Source organism: Tribolium madens, unplaced genomic scaffold, assembly GCF_015345945.1.
Source record: "Tribolium madens isolate multiple individuals breed KSU strain unplaced genomic scaffold, Tmad_KSU_1.1 Scaffold_3;HRSCAF=73;Tcas5.2_LG2, whole genome shotgun sequence".
In the NCBI taxonomy this organism is placed as follows: Eukaryota; Metazoa; Arthropoda; class Insecta; order Coleoptera; family Tenebrionidae; genus Tribolium; species Tribolium madens.
Window position 1 is genome coordinate 3,508,189 of NW_025401006.1, and position 22,777 is coordinate 3,530,965.

Sequence of the window (22,777 nt, forward strand, 5' to 3'; positions counted from 1 at the left end):
AGCGAGATGTTATATTGTAATTTTTGTTTTGGTGGCTAATTTAATATTTAAAACATATACCTACCTGTACTTTTGTATGTACTGTATGCACATGAAAAACAAAAAAAGTTCAATTATTTTAGTTTGACAATTAGTAATGTTTATAATTCGAGTCAATGTTCTTTCTACGGCTGAATAGATAGTTCTAGATTTCCAGCAACGTCACGTGCAGAAATCACGAAAAACTCCTTATTCCAAATCCTTAAATTTCGAGCGAAGTAATTTGAATTTGTTTTCGGGTCCCTCGCATCCTACTTCTGTCTTAATCTGGATAACGTCACATTTATTTTCAATTTATTCCGAGAGGAATACGCGTCAAAGACGCAATTATCCAATTTAATTAAAATTAATTGAATTCAGACGGTTGCATTTGCAACATTTTTTTTTGAATCGCGGCCAAAGCATACCATCGATTTGAATATTTTTAGGAGTGCATGACCGGTGTTGGGGTGTAAATCGGGCAGGTTTACTTCCGATAAAGAAGATTTGTAACGGTCGCAGTGTTCCTATATCTTGAAACGCCCTCTGAATGTAAACTAACCTGGCCAGCTTTCCGCCTAATTCACTCAAGACGTCGGCTGTGCACACCCTCCAAATAAAATTTAGGGCTTTTTTAAAGAGTCCAAACCTAATATAATGAAACACTTCCTTAAATCTTTAGCCCGCAAAAACGCTAAAATGGTTAGCACCCTAGTAGCCTAAGAACGCAACTATTTTACGTCTTTAAATTACAAGCGGCTTTTACCTGGAGCAATCTATAATAGTTTTTCCCTGAGCAGAATCGATTTGCTTTGTGTATGCAACATTTTGCACATATGCAAAAAGTTGAAAGGGCGTTTTACCGATTCTAATGAACGAGAAGTAAAGCAGGAATGGGTCATAATTCACTGTTCCTTTAGGTTTCTATGCAGCTTTCATCCGGCCGTTCATTGGTAGTGGCTTACACTTAGTACTCGACACCATCCTGATTTATCGTTACATTAGCCGCACACGGAGGCGCCCCACCGCGACAAACTCTCTAATCATCACTATGAAATGGTTTACGAGACGCCGTTCTGCTAGATACTCAGACTAATCCAATTACTAACCCTGGAACTATTTCGATAATGCCAATTTTAGGGCACGCTTACGTTGAATTGACCATCTTCCTAGGCAACAATTCAAAATAACATTACTGAAAGCACTGTAGGTCTCTATACATAGTTTTATTAGAGAAATCTCTCTTTGTTCTAATCTGTATGAATAAGGGGATTGAGATGAACAACAAAAAATAAGAATCTATAACGATAACACACAACTAAAGCTCCAAGCTTGGAAGACAATTCAAGATACCAATTCTTAATCCCATGGGACACTAAACGTCGTAAACTTTAGTTCTTGAGACTCTAATCAACATAAGATTTTAATTGCTTGCAGTCACTCACAATATAGCACAATATGAACAAATGGAGCTTTTGTGTTAATTATAATGCTTAGAAACAAATGGAAAATCATTTGTTTTCCTGAACCTACGAGTATTATTATTTTATGTCTAACTGTAAAAAACGACAATTTTTTAAAATTTGCAACAATTTAGTTACGTTGAACTGATTGCACAAATTCCAACTATTTGTTATTCACTACGATACCTGCCTTGTTCTCTCGGCGGTAATTAATGTTAATAGAGCAATTTTAGTGTAGCAGACGCGGTTTCACTCAGCGGCGGCAACGTTACTATATGCAAAACGAAGAAACCTCTTTGGCATGTGGCGTTTATCTTCGACAAGCCGCAAGTTTGAATGCACTGCCTCTCAACAAGATAATGTCTCATTATTACCGAAAGCAAACAATGCAACATATTAACAGACTTGAAACAAAGCTTGAATTAGTTTCATTAAGGTTGTAATTCTATCAACAGCTCAACTAACGTTTCGATATTGCTTAATTAATATTCTTTGTTTTTAGGGAAATTCAAGAAAAAAGTACATTCTTCTGGTAATTTCCTTGGCGGGAATAAAAGTATGCAGTCCAGACGGAAAGGTAAGTACCATGATTTATTATTTCATAAGATTCATAACAGCGTAGTCATGTCGCGTTTTATGAATAATAAGGCTTCTCTTCTATGGTATTTTTTACCAAGTTTTATTTTGCGTTATATTAAATTCGCTTTTTTACAGAGAGAAGCGGTCTTGTCGTTAATTAATTTTTCTGAAAAGGATTGTGGTTAAAATAAAAAATTAACACCTAGTTTCTTACAAGTTGCAAGCAAACTTGAGTGAAGTATAAATTTGAATATTTTACTAAAAAATCGATCACAACTAACTACTTTAGCTTTCTTCTTGTTTAAAACTAAATAAATTACTAGCAAAATAGTATACAAGTTACCGTTAAGACACCAACAATAACAGTGAAAACATTAGAAGCCATATTAATTAATTTTCAGTTATTTTGAAATGGTTTTCAAATTAATATCTGAAGAAGACTCAGTTGCCGCCCCAAAGAGCACAGGTAAACAGTATCAATCAAGAAAGCTCCGTTGAGTAAAGCAGAAGTAATACAAACGTCGTAGTTTACCGGATTACCGACCGACCATCTTATGCTTCTCGAGCCAATTTTATATTTGCATAAAATTCACGCGCTATTATACGTAATCTCTATTATTCCCCGACGCAAGCATTTTATCAGCTAGCAAAAATATAGAATTACTCGATAGAATCAGTTTGCTCATTACTGACGAAAATACAATACTCTCAAAAGTTTTGCTTGTTACGTTGAGACTTGGGTTTATTTACGATTTCTAATTGGTGCTTGAATGAAACAAAAATGTTGAGGGGTGGATAACAGAATACAAAATGAGGGTGGTTTTGATACAGACTCATAGGATACATGATTCGGTTGTTAGGTCCGGGCACGTGTTTTACATTAATCTGGCCCACATGCAACGATTCATGTGATAACCTGGAGTTATTTCCATTGTGTCGTGACCTCAAATATCTCTTAGTCCGGGCCTAATATAAGATAACTATTTTGCGTTTTTAATTTAAAGCGCTTAAGAACTGCACTTTATGAAAAGTAGTCAAAAGAAGCTTATATTTTATAACTTTCGCAGTAACCTTATATGTACGCCACGGAAATAAAAATTAGATGACAAAGTGAACTGGAAAATGGAAGGGTGAAAACAGTTACCAGGATGCAGATGGTGCTGCTGTTGCAGCTGGAAGCTTGTCAAGTTTAAAGTGTTCCAACATCTAAGCAGGAACATCCCTCGAGTGATAAATCATTTGTAAACGTTTTCAGTATAATCTCACAGTATCAGTGTTTTAATTCAAGTCTTATCACGTAAAAGTTGAAATCAATATTTTATGCAGATTTTGCGGTTTTCAAGAATCAAATAATTGTTTTACAATACGCACAGGCAAAATTCCAAACCTCAGATTTAAAAATCATTCCAAAGAATTATTTTCTTTTAAAACGTAATTCATATTTGTTAGAAGTTCTACTATACTCATTTTATTTATACTTGAATGCTACCAAATATAAACCAGTTGAACACGAATAGCGTAAAAATCCGAATTTATTTTTTATTTTGTTATATTTTACCAGCAATGTTCGAAAAATTTCACTTGATAGAACTGCAGTTGTAATGCTTATACATTTTCCGCATTTATTTGCTGCATTTTTTATAAGAATATCTTTATGAAAAATATTGCTTTGGTTCAAGTGTTATCGATATTCGCAATCTCTTTTTTGATTTGTAACTTCTTTAAGTTACGGTAGAAATTAATACATATGTAGATATATGTTTTTTTAAGTTTTTTTTTGTGCTTCGGTCCCAAAGGGCTGCGTGTTGCTTGTTTTTCCTTGTTCGCTTTTGAATAGCGTATCTACGTTGCCACGTTAAGAATTGTGTTATGGTCTATGATAGTGTATGCATGTGGCATTTTGAATTAGCGTTGGGCCCATTTTGCGTGCATAACGTCGCTGTTCTTTCCTGACGCAAACGTAATTGTAAAAGCGTGTCGGTTGGGACGTGTTGAGTGTAAAAGAGCTTCGTATGTGAAGCTCTTATTATTAATGATGCTCCCGCCGCACCATCAATAATACGAGAGGGCCGTTCTTTCTGGTGAAACTAAGTGACGAGAGGTGAAATTAAATTGCAGCCTCAAAACGCATTTCATTTTATTAAAACAGGAATGTTTAAGGGGTTCCATATATTTCACGAACGGCTTCATATTTTAATAAAACTGCTGAGCACTTGTACAATTCTGATTAAAAACGTTTACGTGAAAAAGAAAGTGGTCGACCGGAAAATTGCTCTTAATTCGATATCTTTTTCAGTCCCAACGGCTTTACAACCCCTTCACCCTGCACTTGCATTAAACAAAAAAGGGACGAGCTCGCAAAGTTTGCGTTTTGTGTTTGGATTTCTATACGGAGCGGAGAATGTCAACGATGACATGGCATTATCCGCAGCTATACACGTTTTAAATATGCCATCAATCATACTAAAATTCAAATGAGAATGTAGCTGCCAGACATCGCGATAACGCTACTAAAAAAAACTACATTGTAGGTGGCTCCGAACATGAGTTATAGCACCCGTTCAAACCGAACTAATGGATGGAATTAACACGAAAACAATAAAATTTCATCCTGTAGCAAGGATTTCTATCAAAAAACAAATTTGATCTCGAGAAGCGTTCTTTTACTTTTTGCAATTTGCTTTATCTAAATCAGCTCATAATCGTGCTTATTTTAGAGCAAATTTTCCGGGAAATCAGTCACTTTGCCACCCTTAGCGTAGATTAGCTTCAACATTACACGCTTGATGTTTTTTTGTCCATATTTTCTATCAAAAGATTCACCAGCAACTGGAGTCGAGTCGCTAATAACACCTTTCACCGTAACCAGTGAGCTCGAAGACAGTAGCGTTCAAGTCACACTTCATGAGCAAATCGGCAATTAACCACGTTACATTACTGAAAACTTTAATGCGATTAAGCTCTCGCGTTTACTTTTCCATTTACGACATTGATCAACAAGTTTAATTTCACTTTTTTCCTCTGTTATGACTTATGATAATTTAAATCCTTTGTTTATGGTATACTAAGGAACTTTGTGTATGGCATGTTAGCTTTAATTTGAAATTGCAATAGGAAGGAACTGATTCATGAGTCGTTAACAGTAGAGACAGGAAATTACGTCTGCTTAGAAAACTCCCTTTGCCCCATCCAATCTTGCCGTTGCGAGTGCGTGTAATTAATCACCCTCTACAAGAACTGCGAAAAATAAGAATTTGTAACGTTTTTTTTTATCTACATGATACGCTTGGCACTGATTATCTGCGATTTTGCTGAACTGCATTGCTAGTCGTATACACTTTTATGTGTCTGTTCTAAAATAGGTGACATTATGACTCGTACAGCGATTTTTTAATCGATGCTTTGTCCCACAAACATTGCTTCTCTTTGAATAAATTTTCATTATTAGACATGCAATTTCTTTGTTTAACAACTATAAAATTCGTCCGAGGCGTTCTCAAAAATTGCCGCTTTTCATGGCATCTGATAATTATATTTTTCCTCATTTCTACCCCTCTAGGCCTGGAAAAAGGCTCGATAACTACAATTGCTTTGCTTCGTCATCATGACGTTCCAACAAAAGCTCGCAAATAACTCGTAACGTCTTGACGAGTTTATTCTAACGGAGACAGACAGACCAAGTTTCCGGTTGGCCCGTATCCACATAAGGGATTTGAATGACAACATCGACTCTCACGAGCACTATATTATTTAGTACTACTGTTATATCGCAAATTGTATCAATCTGATAGTAAACTTCAAGTCGAGCGGAACTGATTTATTAAAATAGTTTGGAGGAGTTTGTTACTGTTATCTGTGTTGGGCCACCCCAAACTCGTATCAAATCCACATCAGAAGAGATTTAATTTCATAGAAAACGTATCACCCGCATGGAAATGAGGACTCATCATCCCCTTTTAAAGTATTTTGTAATATAATTTTGTGAGCGACACGGAGAAGGGCGGAATGCTAATGTGAAGATAGAAACGCGCCCGGCATTGCCGAGATAGTGGCAAGAGAGATTGGATTGATCCAATCACTTGGACACACAAATGCGATTCCGCGTCTATGAATAAATGTGGCCGATATGAGGGAGATACATCACGGTTTCGGTCATTCATCACTCGCCAAGAGTTAAGCAGGATAAAAAGTTATTTTGGGACTATGTTGTACTATTATTCGGTAAAAATATAGCGAGCAAACAAGTTATTAGTTTATGTTAACACAAAGTTACCTAGCTAATGTATTTATGTTCCAGTGTATTGTATTATTTTCTTGCAAAGTTATTTTATTCAGTCCTTCTAGTCATGCGAATGGAAAGTCGTACCACAATAGCCATTTTAGACATTGTCTACAATGAAGCAGAAATTTTTAATGATGGCTACTAAAAGCTTTTATCCCATAATATAAATTAGAGCGTCAGTCAAACACATATGTAAATAATGTAATTAGAGAGTTTCCAGCCAGCGACTCATTAGTGACTAAAACGTTCCAATGCAGCTATAATTAGAATCCTCTTATTGTAACCGATATGAACTAAATTACATTACATCCTAACTGAATCAATCGAAAACTCTCCAACCTGGAGTATGTGTTTTAGTTTTTAAACTTTGAAAGTTTGACACAATCAAATGTATAGATCTAATCAAATAATTAAAAACACTGGTAAAGTTTACAAAAAATTTACCCAATTAATCAAAGTTTTACCCCTAAACTTATATGATGTTACTTTGTTAGCATTTTGAGTTGAAAGTTTATTAAAAGGGAAACGGTAAAACTCTTTCTGAGACAACACCAAAGTATTATGTGGAGGGATAAAAGATACGCCTCAAGTTAGAAAGGAAGAGAGTCCAAACCAGACTACAGACACGTTTTCAGACCATGCATCATCCTGCTTTATTACATTGTTACAAAGTTAACTTACTTAAATACTCATTAACGGTGTGTTATCCAAATTTACAAGCTTAATTTAATCTGGTAGCACCAATCTAAAAAATTTTGCAACAAGTGTAATGGATAATAAAGCATGTTAATCCCCTTGCTAGTTGTCCACAAAGGCTACAATCAACGTCAAGCACACATGGCGCATAAACACCGGACTTCCCATAATTACGTATTAAAACTACCCTCCATTAAGTGAACAGAAGTGAATAAAACAATTACCCCATGAAGTTGACACGAGACAACGTTGATGCCCTTCCATTACGTCTCACTTCATTGATTTCATTTAAAATCAAGAATCTTATCCTTTGTTTTTATTCGAATTTCATCAAGTTTTATTATTAAAGTCGGTTATAAATAAAGTTCGGTTGGAAACATCCTCTTCGAACGTGTTCTGATCGCATTGTTTCGGTTTAGGCCAATTTTCCACGCGCTTGATCTTTTCCAGGATAAAAAAGCTCGAGTTTTTATTCTAGTTGTTCGCCTACACGAAATCCTTTTGAAAATCAACATTCGAACTGTGCGTTTCGAGTTAAAATTTCAAACACAATTAATTTACAAATGTTGCAATGAAATGTTATTAATGTTATTTGTTTGCAAACAGCGAACAAAATAAAATAAATTTGAGTTTATTTAATAATTTCGTGATTATATCAGTGACAGCTTTATTAATTTGTTAAAGAAGTTAATTACATATATTTTGCAAATTTCACATTGCAAACAAGTATTTTGCTGAATTTGCTATGCAACTGTTGTCTAATACATATTACTGTTGTGTATTTTAATTTAATATTATAAAATTAAACGCACTGATTGATAAATCTACACCCAGCTCTGGGTTAAAAACAAGTAATTTATTCACAACATAACTTCATTAATTTGAAATTTTAATCTATGCCAGTCAGATTAGAACAATTGTATCACGATTGATATCACAAGACCAAAATAGAAAACAGTTTTCGGCTTTGTAATACACACTATTTTTTGATCCAACCAATTTTAAATTGTCTCAAAAATTGGAAAAAAAATACATAGTTTGGGTAAATTTTTTGATCATCTAGTGCACTAATATGGTTGTTCCCGGACAATTTTGATTAATGCAAATCAACATCTCTGGATCCTAATGAAAAGAGGATTACATGTTTGGTGGTTTGAAAAGACAGAAGACAATAAATTAATCATTACAACTTCTGCATACTCATGAAACTACTGATACCGGTTATTAAATTAATCACCATTTCAAATTGTAAAGCTAGAAATTGATACCGAAAAGTTGTGGTTCACTACGCTTCAGAATTACAACACAACTGCATATTGTGATTATTCCTGTATTAGATAAAAAAAGTACTGTCTATTCAAAGCAGTGGTTGAAAATCCGCGTGTAACTTGAGAAGGGGCGCTTAGCTTTCATCGCGGCAGGCATTACGATTAACCGCGGATGGGAGAAGGGAACGAATGTCTGAATCCAATCTCGGCAAAGATTTTGAATAGGTAATTCTAAAATCTGAGGACGTTATTAAGAGCAATATATCGGGAAAGAATAAGTTGGTAGACATTGTAAGCCACCGCATTGTCATGAATCACCCCAATAAATCCGGGTAACCCTCCACTTAGACGCCGATATTATTTCCTTGGTATGCAATAACTCATTTAGCCCGCGGTAGGCAAAGAACCCGTCAAATTTCAATGTTTTATCTCGCGCATCGTCCGTAATTCGGGGGTGACTCCCGTTTAAATATCGTCGTATCTGTGAGCTTTTATTACGACGTTTTAAGGTAATAAAATTTTAAAATTCGCCGGAAAGAGCTTTCGTAACTGCGTTCTTAAGCACCTAACGGGTTACGTGTTGTATCACGAGTCTCATTTTATAAAGTGCTCGCCTTAGAAGAGTATAAATTTGTAATTTCCAAGTCAATATTAAATTCTGCGAAGAAAACAATATTCTAGAAAATGTCTGATACATTTGTGCGTGCGCGACGACTAGAATCTTCATTTTCATTCATAGTAAAACGTATGAAATATGTACAAGGTGGTCGTTGAATATTGAATGGAAATAGAACAAACTTGAGGAATAAACACGATTTGCCAACTGCATATGAAACCAGACAAGTTTACGGCGCTGGGAAACCCAGGGAATATTCACAATAGAAACAGGTCGGTGCCTTTTTCAGATTCCAAAAAGAACTTGCGAAACAGATAGGAAATGTTTCATTTCTACGTATTGATCGGTGGGCCAATATTATCATACGGTTTGTAAACGGGTAAGATAGCAAACCGACAGACTAAATTTAATTCAAATGTCAGGGTCGGCCGGATATTAAATTGAACTATTCTAAACGCGTCTCCAACGTTGGACAAAATAAGGATGCGAAGCCAAACACACAGAGAGATCTACTCTCCGATTTAATTTACCACAATCGAATGCATCAAAGATTAAGAAGAGACTTATTTCTCTCGAAGATTGCTCCGCAAATCGTATAAATGTGTAGTAGAACTGTAACTAAACACGACAGAGATTCCTCTAATCTACTTTGGAACATCCCTCCAACTTACGCTGCGACAAAGACGAACAGATATTTTTAGACGCTTTACCAACGACAGTGGCATGCAACTTTCCTCATTGATGTCAACATTTTATTCTCTTTTTTTTAACTCAACTGTGAAACGTAAAGCACCCTCAACTTTCTTCGTACATAACTTTTGAATTTAAAACTCAAACTTTACATTAAATTAATAATTATCAAAAATACTTAACTGTTCTCTTAAAAAATCACAGTTGTAGAAAAACTAATGACTAATGACAATATAAAGTTACTTATTGCCACATTAAAATTACTGTAAAAGCATTAATACAACTATTTTGATTCAAAAAGTTTTCATTTTATGTTTTAATAAAAGTCGAAAATTATATGGTTTAAAACCCGGTAATAAATAGAGAGATAAAAACGGAAAAGTAAAATGTACTCATTATTATTTTTGGCATAAAACGTTTAATAAATCTCTTTCGCTTGGTAAATAAATGACAAAAAACCAATAACTGAATTGTTTATTTAATATATTTTATGCATAAAACGATAAGATCTAACAAATATCAAATTATTTATAACAAATGTATACATTCGCTCATTACTGGACAATTAATAAACAATTTTCTGTATATTAAATTTTTGTCCGTGAACCAAATATGTCATTTTGAGTATGGTGCATGTCGAGTGTGTCCTCTATAAAATATGTCATAATTTTTCTTATCAGTATAATTTCACACTCACTTCCTCCATCTATAAACCTGGTGCAAATTGCTTTTGAACATCGCTGTGTTTGCGATAAAGTGCGTTGATTTATCTCTGAAAAATGAAAAATAAAAACATTACCACCCTGTAGCGCTCGGTTTGGCACGGGATGCTTTCCACCGTCGATTACGGCCCGCGTGACAGAGCGGTTTGTTTTACTTTACTCTTGTGTATAAATACAGTTCTTTTTACAAATGGCTCCATAAATTTTTAGTACAACTCACTATTATAATGTGACACTAGTGGGATGTGGGACATTTGTATTGTGTCGGGTGGGCGAATGTGTCGTCTCCTTCTGCAGGCAGCTGGGTAAGCGCTACAAATCGTCCGGCTCTCCCTGATGGGCGCTTCGAGGACGGATTCTCCACACATACGTGCATTCGTCCCTCGACGATCATTTCTTTGCTTGTCGACACCAACGCCAAACGAAAAACAACCCCAAACCACCCCTCAGTTTTTACACCAACATGTAATTTTCAAATTTCAAGATCGATGTTGCGAATTTTAATTAAATCTACTAAAAATCAAATTAAATCTGTAAATATATAGTAGAAATATCACAATGTCAGATGTTAACCGAGCCGAGTTTTGATTGAAATTCCCCGCTTGAAGTAAATTGCGAAAGTCGGGCTTACTTGACGATGCGAGTTATTTCTTGGCGGGCGTCTCCAAGAGCCTGCAAAATACCCCACTCATTAGCATGTCGGATCCATATATTTTGAATAAAGCGGCAGCGCTAGAGTTAAATTTTTTAAAAGTTAGCGCGACCTTTAAACGCCTATTTGAATTCATAAAGTTGAGGTTCAAATGAATTTTAATATGATTACTTGGAAACTTTTTTTGTTTGAAACTTTCGTAGGTATCGATATCGACTTTAGTTGAATAATTGAGTAAAACATAGGTGTGAGTAACAGTTGTCGGCATGTATCAGAATAATTCTATAAACTCACTTTAATTCGATTTTGGAATAACTAAAGAGATTGGTTAAGGGATCATCGGCAATCACCCGTAACATATTTCGGGATACGATAACGAAAATTGGTTTGTTTTTGATGTTTACAGGCCTAAGGTGATTTTGTGCCGCACGTGTCCTGATCGGGAATCAATAGATTGCGTCCGTTTGATATCTCGGACTTTTACACACGACCAGTTTTTTCACAAAAGCCCAAAGGCGAAACGCTCCCTCACGAAAGAACCAACTTTTACAAACAAAAACTCAAGACAATCTCAACATTGCCACTCCTTCAAATATTGAATAAATAACGGCGTTAGTCTAGGTACTCCAGAAATGTTATGTTAAAGCCGACTTTCGTGATTTTCTAAGTAGATTTAAAAAAACATTTCCCGTTCTGATATTTGTTCCAAAACAGAATTTTCGGAGTCTTGCGTATATCTTCGATGGTGATAAATTGGATTATTTGATGTGCTTTTAAAATGAATTTGACGCAAATACGAGAAGTCGAGAAGCTACATATTTCACAATAACAGAATAACAGAGTAAGTAAAAATTCTCATTTACACGATTTATTTGTGACGATTACTATTTTTGAACAATATGTAATTATTACTACAAACATCCTGAATGGATCATGACTTTGGTCTACTTTATTTTTATGTTTGGGGTACTCTTAATCGTCTTTTGTTAGTTCTTTAAGTATCGTAGAGAAAAAGTTATTTTTGTACTAATTCTAGCAGTTTACGCTTTCGTGTTACACATAAAAATGTAACAAAATATTGCAACATTCTTAAATGTACGTCTTTGATTGCTTGACGTTCTTTATTTTTATTGTGTTCTTTTATTCATTAATTAACACATTTATGTTTAAGCACTTACTTTCTATATCTGCATATTTAGCTTTTGTTGTAAAGTTATGCTTTTCAAAGTTTTTTTTAACTTTAATTTTCAGTCTCGTTCGGACGATCTTACTTTTTAGTTTGCGTTTTATATGTATACATTTATGATAACGTCATTTAACTTTTATTACATTTTTTTTAATTTTTTGCGTATGTTAAAAATAATAGAACAGAGAAATTGTTAAGACACGACTTAATTCGAACTCAGGTCTCCCTACCTGCTGTCTAAGTGGTTTTCTCCAGGGCTTCTGATGAGCCCTAAGCAAAATCTGTTTATTTTTTCATATATTCTATCACAAATTTTCCAAAAATTATTTTTTGCTTATTATTTTTTTTACCGTTATACAGGGTGTTTTACATAATTGTACGAGATGCAATCAATAATACATATTCCTTTACGAACTCAATTACAAATTTTGAAAAATTGGATAATCTTCTCTAGTTTTTTCACACTTTCAAAAATTTCAACATTTTTAGTTAGTGATTAAGATAGATAAACTAGAATCATATTCATGCCGTCTCTTGATCGAACAAATGATAATTGTTAATGAAACATGGATTAATTTGGGTTTCCAAACGTGTTTTTTTTGTATCTAGTGTTTTATGACTTTTGTATATTTGGGTGCGTACATTAGGCACAAGCCTCGTAAAGTTGTGTGAAACACCCTGTAGTGTTTTTCTATTTTTTTTTGTGCCGCAACCAACAATACCAATATCACTAAATGCTAAATTAAATATGTTATTTATTTAAAACGTAAGTTGAGCAGATTTGTCAGAAACATCAGATTGGCAGATAACCAGAATTTAATGTAATAAATAAATTAACAAGTTAAGTTAATATAAAAGGAGTACGAAGTGTTCATCGGCTTCCAAACATGCGCCCAGTCGGTTGGTAACCGATAACTAAACATGTCATATCGTTTGAGTGATGATTTTTTGTTTTAATCTCAAAGAGACAAGACTAATAATAGCAATTATTGTGGATTCAGTTATAATTATTTTCAAAATTTGAAATCAAGAAATTGCTGCAACATGTATAATGGTTTGCGACAAAAAAATGAGAAATACCTCTCTCATGAATAACTCTGTAGACTTGGTATTTTGAGTCTTATGTTGCCCGCAACCAGTAATACAATCGTGCGAGCTGGTATTTCAAATATAGGTGTTTTCGAGGTCCTCGCTTGATTGATCCGCCAATTTTGTGACTTCGGTGTGTCGATGTCGGTGCCATTTCTCGTGGAATCAATAGCTTGTTCCGAAAAGGATATGACTGTTGTATGAGTAAGCCTGCGTGATGAGGGTTGACTGGTCTTGACTAATTATCCTGCGTTTTGTTGCGCGATTATACGTTCCCCAGGCACGTTGTATTTATTTATTTTGAAAATAGCAACGCTAATTTATTTAGCGATCCGTACATGTTTTATAAAACTCGAACTTTACCGGTTACGTTCAATTATGCATCAACAACTTTGCTGGCGAGAAGTTTGTGAAAAATCCTAATCGATTTATGTTTGTAAAAGTTTGGGCTGGACGATTTGACGAGGATTTTTATTAGGAAAGTGCATTGCGAGTGATATTTTCGCGCGTTTGCAGTTGGAGGACCTTGCGGTTAGCAGCTGTGCGCGGATTTACAGCCGAGTAGAGCTTAGCCCAAGGCTGCCGCAACAGTAAAGTGTCCCGGAGATTCCCCCATTTTATGATCATTCTATGCAGACTCCTACATATTCCTTTAGTGTGCACGAAAATGGACTGTCACTAAATCACGACGGATTTGTTGCGATTACCCAGTCACCTGAAAAATCCTACCCTTGGAACTTGGATTAAACGGCCGACGGCCCGTTTCAAACCTACGTTTAACTTTGAAAAATTTATTAATTATTATTCAATATTACGAGCTTTAATTAAGTCCCCTATCCAGAACTCCAACTATGTAATACCTCCCAGAATTTGAACGAACTTTGCGGGAGAATTATCAGTAATTTGTTGGTTACATGGGTAATATACATTACGAAAGGGGTGTATCCCCTTTTTGCGGCCAACTTGGAAAAGCTCGTGGCTCCAGCTTCTCTCTATCATTACAAGATGATCAATCAAAGTCGACTGTGTCCTCTTCCAGACGCTTCTTCCAGGTTGCTGTGATTGTGGACGTTTTGTATCTCCCGGATGCATCCAAATTAAAACCAGTGGCGTTCCACAACCTTAAAACCATCGCATCCGCCAGTTTTTAATGACTCGAAGAAGTTGGAGTCGGGCATCCCTGAGGATGTCGTTCATTGCCACGCCTGCTTGAGATAAATGGGATGGGATCTCCCCCGTCGACTGTCCCACAAAACTTTGCTCCACATCTCGCTGTACTTTCAGTTTTTGAATGTTATCCTTAGGCAGGGATACGGATTTCTTCATATAATGCAGGCCAAAATGCTTGATTACTACGCTTTTTTTGTTTAACTTAACCTAAACTTCTTATGGAAAGCTACAACTAACTTTGCGTCGAAGGATGCTCCAAAGCATCTTTAATAATAAACATGGCGGTAATGGCTCCGAAACGCCGAGGCCATTGATCGTCGCCAGTGAATTAATATTCTCACCTGAAATCAGGTCTGTAGCCTCGACAAAAAGATGAGGATAACACATTAATTATTTCCAGGACGCCAAAGTTCGCGATTAATTCAGAACCTGATGCTATAGAGGCTATAAATAATTTGCGAGAATGCAGCCGAAAAAAGACACCTCAAAAGCAAAATTTTGAAATCAAGTTGAATATTAACAAAAATTGATTACATTTTAAAAATTGATCAATTTTTAATCTCAAGTATTTTTTTTCTTCAAAATTGCGAAGGATAAGGGCAGTTTGACCCTAGATGCGTTTCAAATTTGCCCCTTAGATTTGCTTTTACCGACAACCAGAATACATTTCATCGGTTTTTACCTAGATGAGGTCTAAGGGCTGTTGGGTTTTAAAAAGCCATAAATCATTCTGCGGTTTTACTCAATCGAAATAAAACTGTTAGGAAAACACAGTTCCTATTTCAAAACGCATATTTTAAATCGAAAGCCGATATTATGGTCGATGTTTTAAAAAATTCAATTACAATGCCCAAATTGATGTACGAAAAATTATAAAGATGGTGATAGCAACGTTTTAAAAAAATACAAGCTGTTCCATACGGGCAAAAATCATAATAAAAACAATAAACAATTACTTCTATTAATTTTAATACTCGAATATAATTAAACGTCTAAAACATCCATTGATATATGACACAAACCTTTTAGCGAAATAGAGAATTTAAAATTGAGGTAACTTGTAAATTCTTCTACCGTAGAGTATGATAAAACTCACCCCTATAGAGTCGGCGCCCATATGACCTAAACAGCAGCTTTATCATATAACAGCGATCACGGTTCGAACCATAATGATGTTCAAAAGCTGTTAATAAAAAGGACCCGGTATAACTACTCAGGACCATTGTAACAAAATTAAGAAACAACGAACAAAGTTCATTGTAAGCGATACAAAGCAAAGAATAAATCCGCGGGGCCCGACGCACGTTACGGTTTGGAATCGGAAGAAACACCTGACATGACTCAAAAAGAATTTGAAGAGAAAGAATAACAGCTGTCTATTCAAATTAGAGAAAAATATTAGAAATATTGAAGAAGAAACAAAAGAACAATCTTTTTCAAATTTGTGGATGCAAGAGAAAAAACTACGACTGACGGCTTCCAATTTCGGAAAAATTTGTAATATGCAAAAATCGACCTCTTCAAAGAAACTTGTGGAAAGCTCTGCTTTCAAAGGAAATATAAGTATGTACAAGATATGCACAATATAGTGAACGGAAAGCCGTCGAAAAGTTTGAAGAAGAAACACATTTGAAAACGAAAAACTGTGGTTTAATTATTTTGGAAGAAAAACCATTTCTAGTTGCTAGTCTAGACCGACTCCTGCAGGATGGTTGAAATAAAATGCCCGTTTGTCTCCCAAAACCTAACACCACAGGAAGCCGTTGAGAAAAAAAATTCCTGCTGTACAGTTGCTGAAAATGGGAAAATCAAATTAAAGAAGAAACATTTGTATAGGTACACAATTGTATGCACAATTTTTTTACAATCACAAAATTGTCAATTTTTCAAAAATGACTTAACTTTTGAAGAATACACGTACATACATTTTTATTTATTTTTATTTATTTACATTGACTTCCATAACTAAATAAATAATTTTTTGTTAACATTGAAAATAGTTAAGCGCTCTACAGTTTTCTTTTTTTATGAAAACCGTTAAGCGCCCTAGAGATTTTAAAACTGCGTAATTTGATGTCTGATACTTAGGTAAAAAAAATATATATTTAAACCCAAAAAGTTTCCAAAACAGATTTTTGCAAGGGTCAGACTACCCATAAGCACAAACTTGCCGAGTACAATTTATTATTTTTATTACTTTTGCTCCGTTCTTAGAAGAACTATTGCAATCCTTGCCCAAATTCCCCCGTTCGTAAATCACAGTGTTGACACTGTAAAAAATAAAAAGAAGATGATGTAAAAAAAAATTTGCGAAAGACATTATAATGTACGAGAATGTTATTTATCTTATATCTCTATAATTTCAGTCACCCTTCTCGAGTCATGCATGACTAGCAACCCTTCACTGGCCGTGTAATGTCAAGTGTTGTGATTTGCGTTATTTCAAAACTGAATTAATTTGGATATGTTTTGTATCGTGGATATTTGAATTGGAGATATTTCAGTTCAATTCGAACAATTCATCTCTCAGATGTCGGTCCGTTTGTTCCATCTCTTCGCTGCAACGACGCATAAAGCGATGTTGTATTATAATTCGAACGCAATCAGTGTACACACAGGGTGGTTTGTACGCCGCCACTAATTACTCCCGTCTGTGCAGACATCAAACTGTTAGTAACATGCGGCCACGTTAATATGTCTGCGATATGGAATCCTGTCCGTTGCAGGAATACTGGATGGTGTGAAAGAGATAGGCATACAAAGACCGAACCGATAGCGTTTCCATCCACAAACACACATGTTCACGCTACCAGAAAGCCGTATGATAGTGTCAAACATTTCCTGTCTGTCTGTATGCTTAACTGAGTCGTTCCCTCAAACATCTCGCCATTTTCGCCAATTCCCGTATTTTGGTTGCACTCGAAACGGCTTTTTCAACCACTAGCTCTGTTTGCTCCGGAAATTACTCAAGATCGATCGTAATTTTTTTTCAGCGGTGACAAGTGAGTTTTTAACAATAGGGGGATGGGTCGAGTGGTTCGAGATGGCGCTCGTTATCCGCAAGACGATCCTGAAATAACGGCGTCTTGATGCATCGACGCTGAGGATGGCGTGTTGTGGAGTATCACTTGTGAGGGTTCGACGGACGGTGTGAATGTAAACGGCTGAATTAAAATTATGCAAATATTATCCGTTTTCGAGCATTTACTATTCGATTCAGCTCCATTAACCTCTAAGCTGATAAACATGTACGGCAACTTTAGAACACAATCAATTTATCGAGACTCTATTAAAAGTTTTGTTTCCCGAAATTTTTATAACAAATTGAGCTGTGCATAAAATTTATACTTGAGACTAAACTAAATACTGAACCATATAGTCGCTCTATTTTATGAGCAGTGATGGATTATCGCATTATGTGTTTTACTCCCAGTTACCTATTAAAAAAATTAAATAGGTTCACAGATAAGAGTTAACTAAAATTTAATTACATGATAGTACTTCAATCCCAACTTTTTTGCAATTTTGTGCACTTCACAAATTCAATTTATCTTAACGCATTCTGTCCCATTATAACTTGATTATTTAAAAATCCACCACTCACTTTTTAATGTCATTAAGATATTTTAATTGGCTATTTTCAGTCCATCCTCTCTTACTGAAATCTAGTATTCGCTAATGTAAATAATTCCCTTATCTTTTGAAAAAAAACTCAAACAAGTTTCACGGCTGGATTCGGTTGAATTTGCTAAATGAACCGAAAAGAATTTTGTTGTCGCAGCCCTAAACTTGACGGTTCTTTAAGCGTGTTGTTGACTTTTCTTTGATTTCAATAAACGTTGAAGGTAAATGTCTACATTTAAGTGTTGCACAATAAAATAATTTAATCGAAACACTAAGCATAGTATACATATTAATTTATTAGTATACATAACCCTATGTATACTTTTAAAAAAACCGGGTCAATTTCATAGGGTAGGCGACCAACATTTCAAGTTTTTAGGGGGTATTAGATATTAAAATATTCAAAACGAAAATTTTCTGTCAAGTTTGTCAAGTGTCAGTCTTGAAATTTAAAGCGCAGCTTTAAAAAGTTAATGCCATTTGTGTACCATGTACACCAAAGTAGAGCGGGAGATATGGCCGCATCGCATGGCCCCGACAATCGCCACACTTGGCACCTAACGATTTTTTTCTTTGGGGATATTTAAAAACAAAAATTTATACTAATGTTCTAATGCAAAATTTAAAAGAGCTGAAAGAACGTATTCGTACAGAATGTAATAATATAGATCCTGAATTTATTAGGAATGCAATGGCTTGGTTTTCAAAATCGCTTGGGTTATTGTTTGGAACTGCAAGGACAGCATTTTGAACACTTGCTTTAATTATTTAATATTTTTCTTGATTTGATGGGTTTTATTTTTTTCAATTAATATTTCATTACATTTATTTTGTTGTTTTTAAAAAAATTTCTTTTATTTAACGCCCTTTTAAGCCTTTGTAATATTGGTTGCCTATGCCTAGACTAACTACTAATCGTAATAGTCATAGTTAAAGTAGATTTCATTGAAATTGGCATAATAGGTGGCTATGGAATTTCGTATTTAAGTTTGTAGCCCTGCGCATGTCCCTGATATAATAGCTGATGAGGTTTTTGTTTTTCTTTGATTACTTACCTACATGGTTTATTGAACTGACAGGACTGACATTTGTATTCATTTTTTCACTGTTTTCGTTGCTTGTTCGTTATTCCCACTATTTTTTCAAATTATAATCAAAAGTAGTTCTCTTCAGAACACCAGATTTAAAGTACAGGCTAAGGTATGTTTGAAAACATAATCAATTTCTTTTTGTTGTTCCTGTTTTAGGCATTTTAGGTTAATGGAATCAAATATACRAATTTGAGTTTAGCCAAATTACTTTATCCACAACAAAACACGATTTTTCAAGCTTCAGTACGCGAGGCTTCATTTTGTACAGATTTCCACTCCGATCGCAACAACTTTACCATTGTTTAAAAATTCACAATTTTGTCCTACATTTTTAATGAAAAAATCCAAACCCCTTTTGGCTGCAACTTTCACGGAAAACAAATTGTGTTTCATCTCCGGTGTGAATGAAACGTATTTTAAAATTTCAGGAAGCCACTTGTTATCAACGAAAGTCTATATTTTCTCCAAAGCAATTAGTGTATGTTTTTGTGTCAAAACTACACCTACAAAGGGATGATACTTTTTATGGAGAAAAACTCTCTCTGAAAACCTTTGAAATAGGGTTCTTTAAAAATAAAATTTTAACTATCTTAACCTCACTTTTTTTAGTGACAAATTTAGTTCCTTAATATGTAAAGCCTTTTTCACATTTAAAGCGCAGTTTACACAATCATGGCCTACTGTTATGCCAATTTAAATGAAATGGATTATACATTGAAGTTGACCCGGTTTTTTTTAAAGTATACATAGGGCTATGTATACTAATAAACAAATGTCCCTGTATGTTTTTACTGTTATACAGTTTTTAAATTACTTACATGATATGGTTGTACATTAGGTGCATTCTTAAAACCTACTATCCAATCAATAAAAACAATATTTTTTCAATTTTTCAAACCGTTTTTGTGTTTCCACTTAGGACGTAAGTCTATAATGGAAACAAAACCCAAGATAACTCTGTAAATCAATAATACTCACCTAATGGATAAAATTCCCCTATAAATTATTGTTAGTACGACGCGACGTCCCTCGTTTTACCTGTGCAAATATTTTTTTCATTTAAAAAATAATCTCCATGATCCTCATTCATTATCTAGAGGATTGTAGCCGAAATAATCACCCGTAACATTGATTGGAGAACATGTTTCAATTTTCGTAATTTCCCGGCAGCATGTTAGGGCTTAGTTGAATTTTGGTCGGCCATCAAATTAATTGTTTTGTAATGAAGTAAACAAGGCAGGAATTCGCAATAAACTAACCTGGTTTTCAGTTGAAATTCCTCAGTGGCTTGTCGGACCGGAGCAGAAGGACGCTCTCATCCTGACTGAGACGGATCGTCGTTCTCTCAATAACAGGAAACACGTTAAGCTTCTTACCGCATTTAGAAGGTCCCGGAATAATTCGTCTTCATTCCGACATCGTGAGATTCATCCCGTTTAATGAAATTCGCGAGTTTATCGCAGTTATTATTGTAAATGAAGCTCCGCTCGACTGCCTCACAAATCATTCGGGTTATGCTCGGGTGTATTGCCAGGGTCCATAAAGGCCAAGAAATATATGTCATCATCAACAAGGATTCGCGCATTCAAGTGACTTAACAATGTGTTAATGTGCTCGAAGCTGATTTTAGGTCAAAAACTTCGTGACAATCGCTCGGTTCATAATTAATGGTCGTATTGTAAACACAACCATCCATTACTTTTTACTTCCTTATGAGATCAAGGAACTATCAGCGAAGGTCCAAGTCGCCTTATCAACAGAATATATGTATAAATAACAAGATTATCAAAGAAACGGTGCAACAAATGGCAAGACATCCATTCCACTGTTGCGAATTGTAAATTGAATTCCACCAACGCTTTTGGGAAACAACACCGTCACACTTGGCATCCATCTCGGCTCACCTTTCAGAAGCCCGAAACTCAGGTTTTATGGTTATGGATATCTGTCTAGACGAGACTACATAAAACATCAACAAGAGCAGTTGAAACAAATTGGGTGACAACTACAATTGTATCAATAACACCTAATACAAATGCACAAAAAAAACTTTTCATATACATATAATTTAATCAAAGCTTCAAAGCACCAATTCTAGAAAATTTTAAATCGTGATCATGCAGTAGTTGCAATTATGTGAAATGAATGAAATATGTTGTTAGAATAAGTACCATCCAACTCTGAAAAACTTGTTTTATTTAGACTGAAGACAGTGTACAATCAAGAAATCTATCAACAAACGTTTTTGTTTTTCATAAGCTACTATGATTTTTCTTTTTATTTCAACATATGTATTTTGATAAAATCAGATAATGCTTGATTTGAATACTATACACATTAATCTGCTTATTATACAGTATGTCCCCGGATTGGGTTTACAAGAGGAAAACATTTTTTATCTTTGATTTTACGCCAAAATTACAAAAAAAAACATTTTTTTCTTCACCTGAAACGAGCACATCTGTACTTAAAAATTCATTATTCTGCTTCAGTAAAAAGAAAAGTTAATTTTTTAACTTTAACTTTATCTTAAATTTTTCTCTGCTTTTTAAATCCTATCACATTGGCGGTTTTATTTATTTGACAACTATATGTCTCTTTGACAATTAATTTGTTAATTAAAGCTGTTTCTTTGAGTTGCTATTTATTAAAATTATGTTTTTCACAAACATTTTTCTTATTTGACTTGCGTAAACTCATTTTTCAAAGTGACACCGTCCAAAATCAAGAGAAAAATCATCTTTTCTTTCTACTGAGTTAGAAGAATGAAGTTTTAGTTACAGACTTGCTCGTTTCAGATAAAACAAAAAACGTTTTTCCTTTGCAGTTTTGGCGTAAAATCAAAGATAAATTTTTTTCCCTCTTATAAACTCAATCCGGGGACATACTGTAGAATAATTATTCAAATACCTATTTAATGTGACATACCTACATAAGACTATAGTAACTCAACTTTCATATAAATAAACAGTATGAAAATTATTGTTTTGTAAAAGATAAGTCACACCCAACCATATTTGGCACTGTATAGAATTTTGTATCTGATATTCCAGTTGTAAATAGTACTTATAAAAATAATGAAATTAAATGAATCAGTAGTTATTCATTTAAATTAAGCATGGAAAATGTGAATCTACTAGCCGCTGGAAGTTTGATATTTGTGAATTTGTCAAAATAGTATTTGCAGTAAACAGGTAATTCAAGTATCACGTCATGAACTTGACTGTTTACCTATAGTTACTAATTTGTTAAATGTTATCCATATGTGATAATTTTTCAAATGTCTTCCATTTTATTTTATAGTTTAGTTGTGAAATAGTATATTAAAAAATATGTTTCATAAGAGCAGTCTTAAGGCACAGAATAAGAATATATAGTATTTTATTCTGTGCTTACCCACGAATTCAAATTCGTGGCTACGCCACTCGTTACTTTAAAGAATGAATGCTTCAAGGAACGAGTTTTTTTATACTATTTTTTTTTTTTGTAATTTGCCCTCTGATTTTAAATGACTTAAGAGGCGGCCGGAGCAAAATCTCTTATGGGAGTTCCAATGTAAATGTCTACCTCTGTATTTCAAAAACTACTAAAGATATTTTTATGAATTTGGTATCATGTGAAAGAGAATTTT

The 22,777-nt window shown here is 34.5% G+C and overlaps 1 protein-coding gene across 3 annotated transcripts in view; it reads left to right on the forward strand.

Annotated features, from left to right (window-relative positions):
- The window catches only part of LOC123007125, a 117,555-nt gene that overhangs the window by 71,713 nt on the left and 23,065 nt on the right, over positions 1–22,777 (forward strand). For all 3 annotated transcript variants that reach the window (XM_044402191.1, XM_044402192.1, XM_044402194.1), the window contains one exon: positions 1,984–2,058. In XM_044402191.1, coding sequence (XP_044258126.1) covers positions 1,984–2,058 — 75 coding nt within the window. The remainder of the gene's footprint in view (positions 1–1,983; positions 2,059–22,777) is intronic.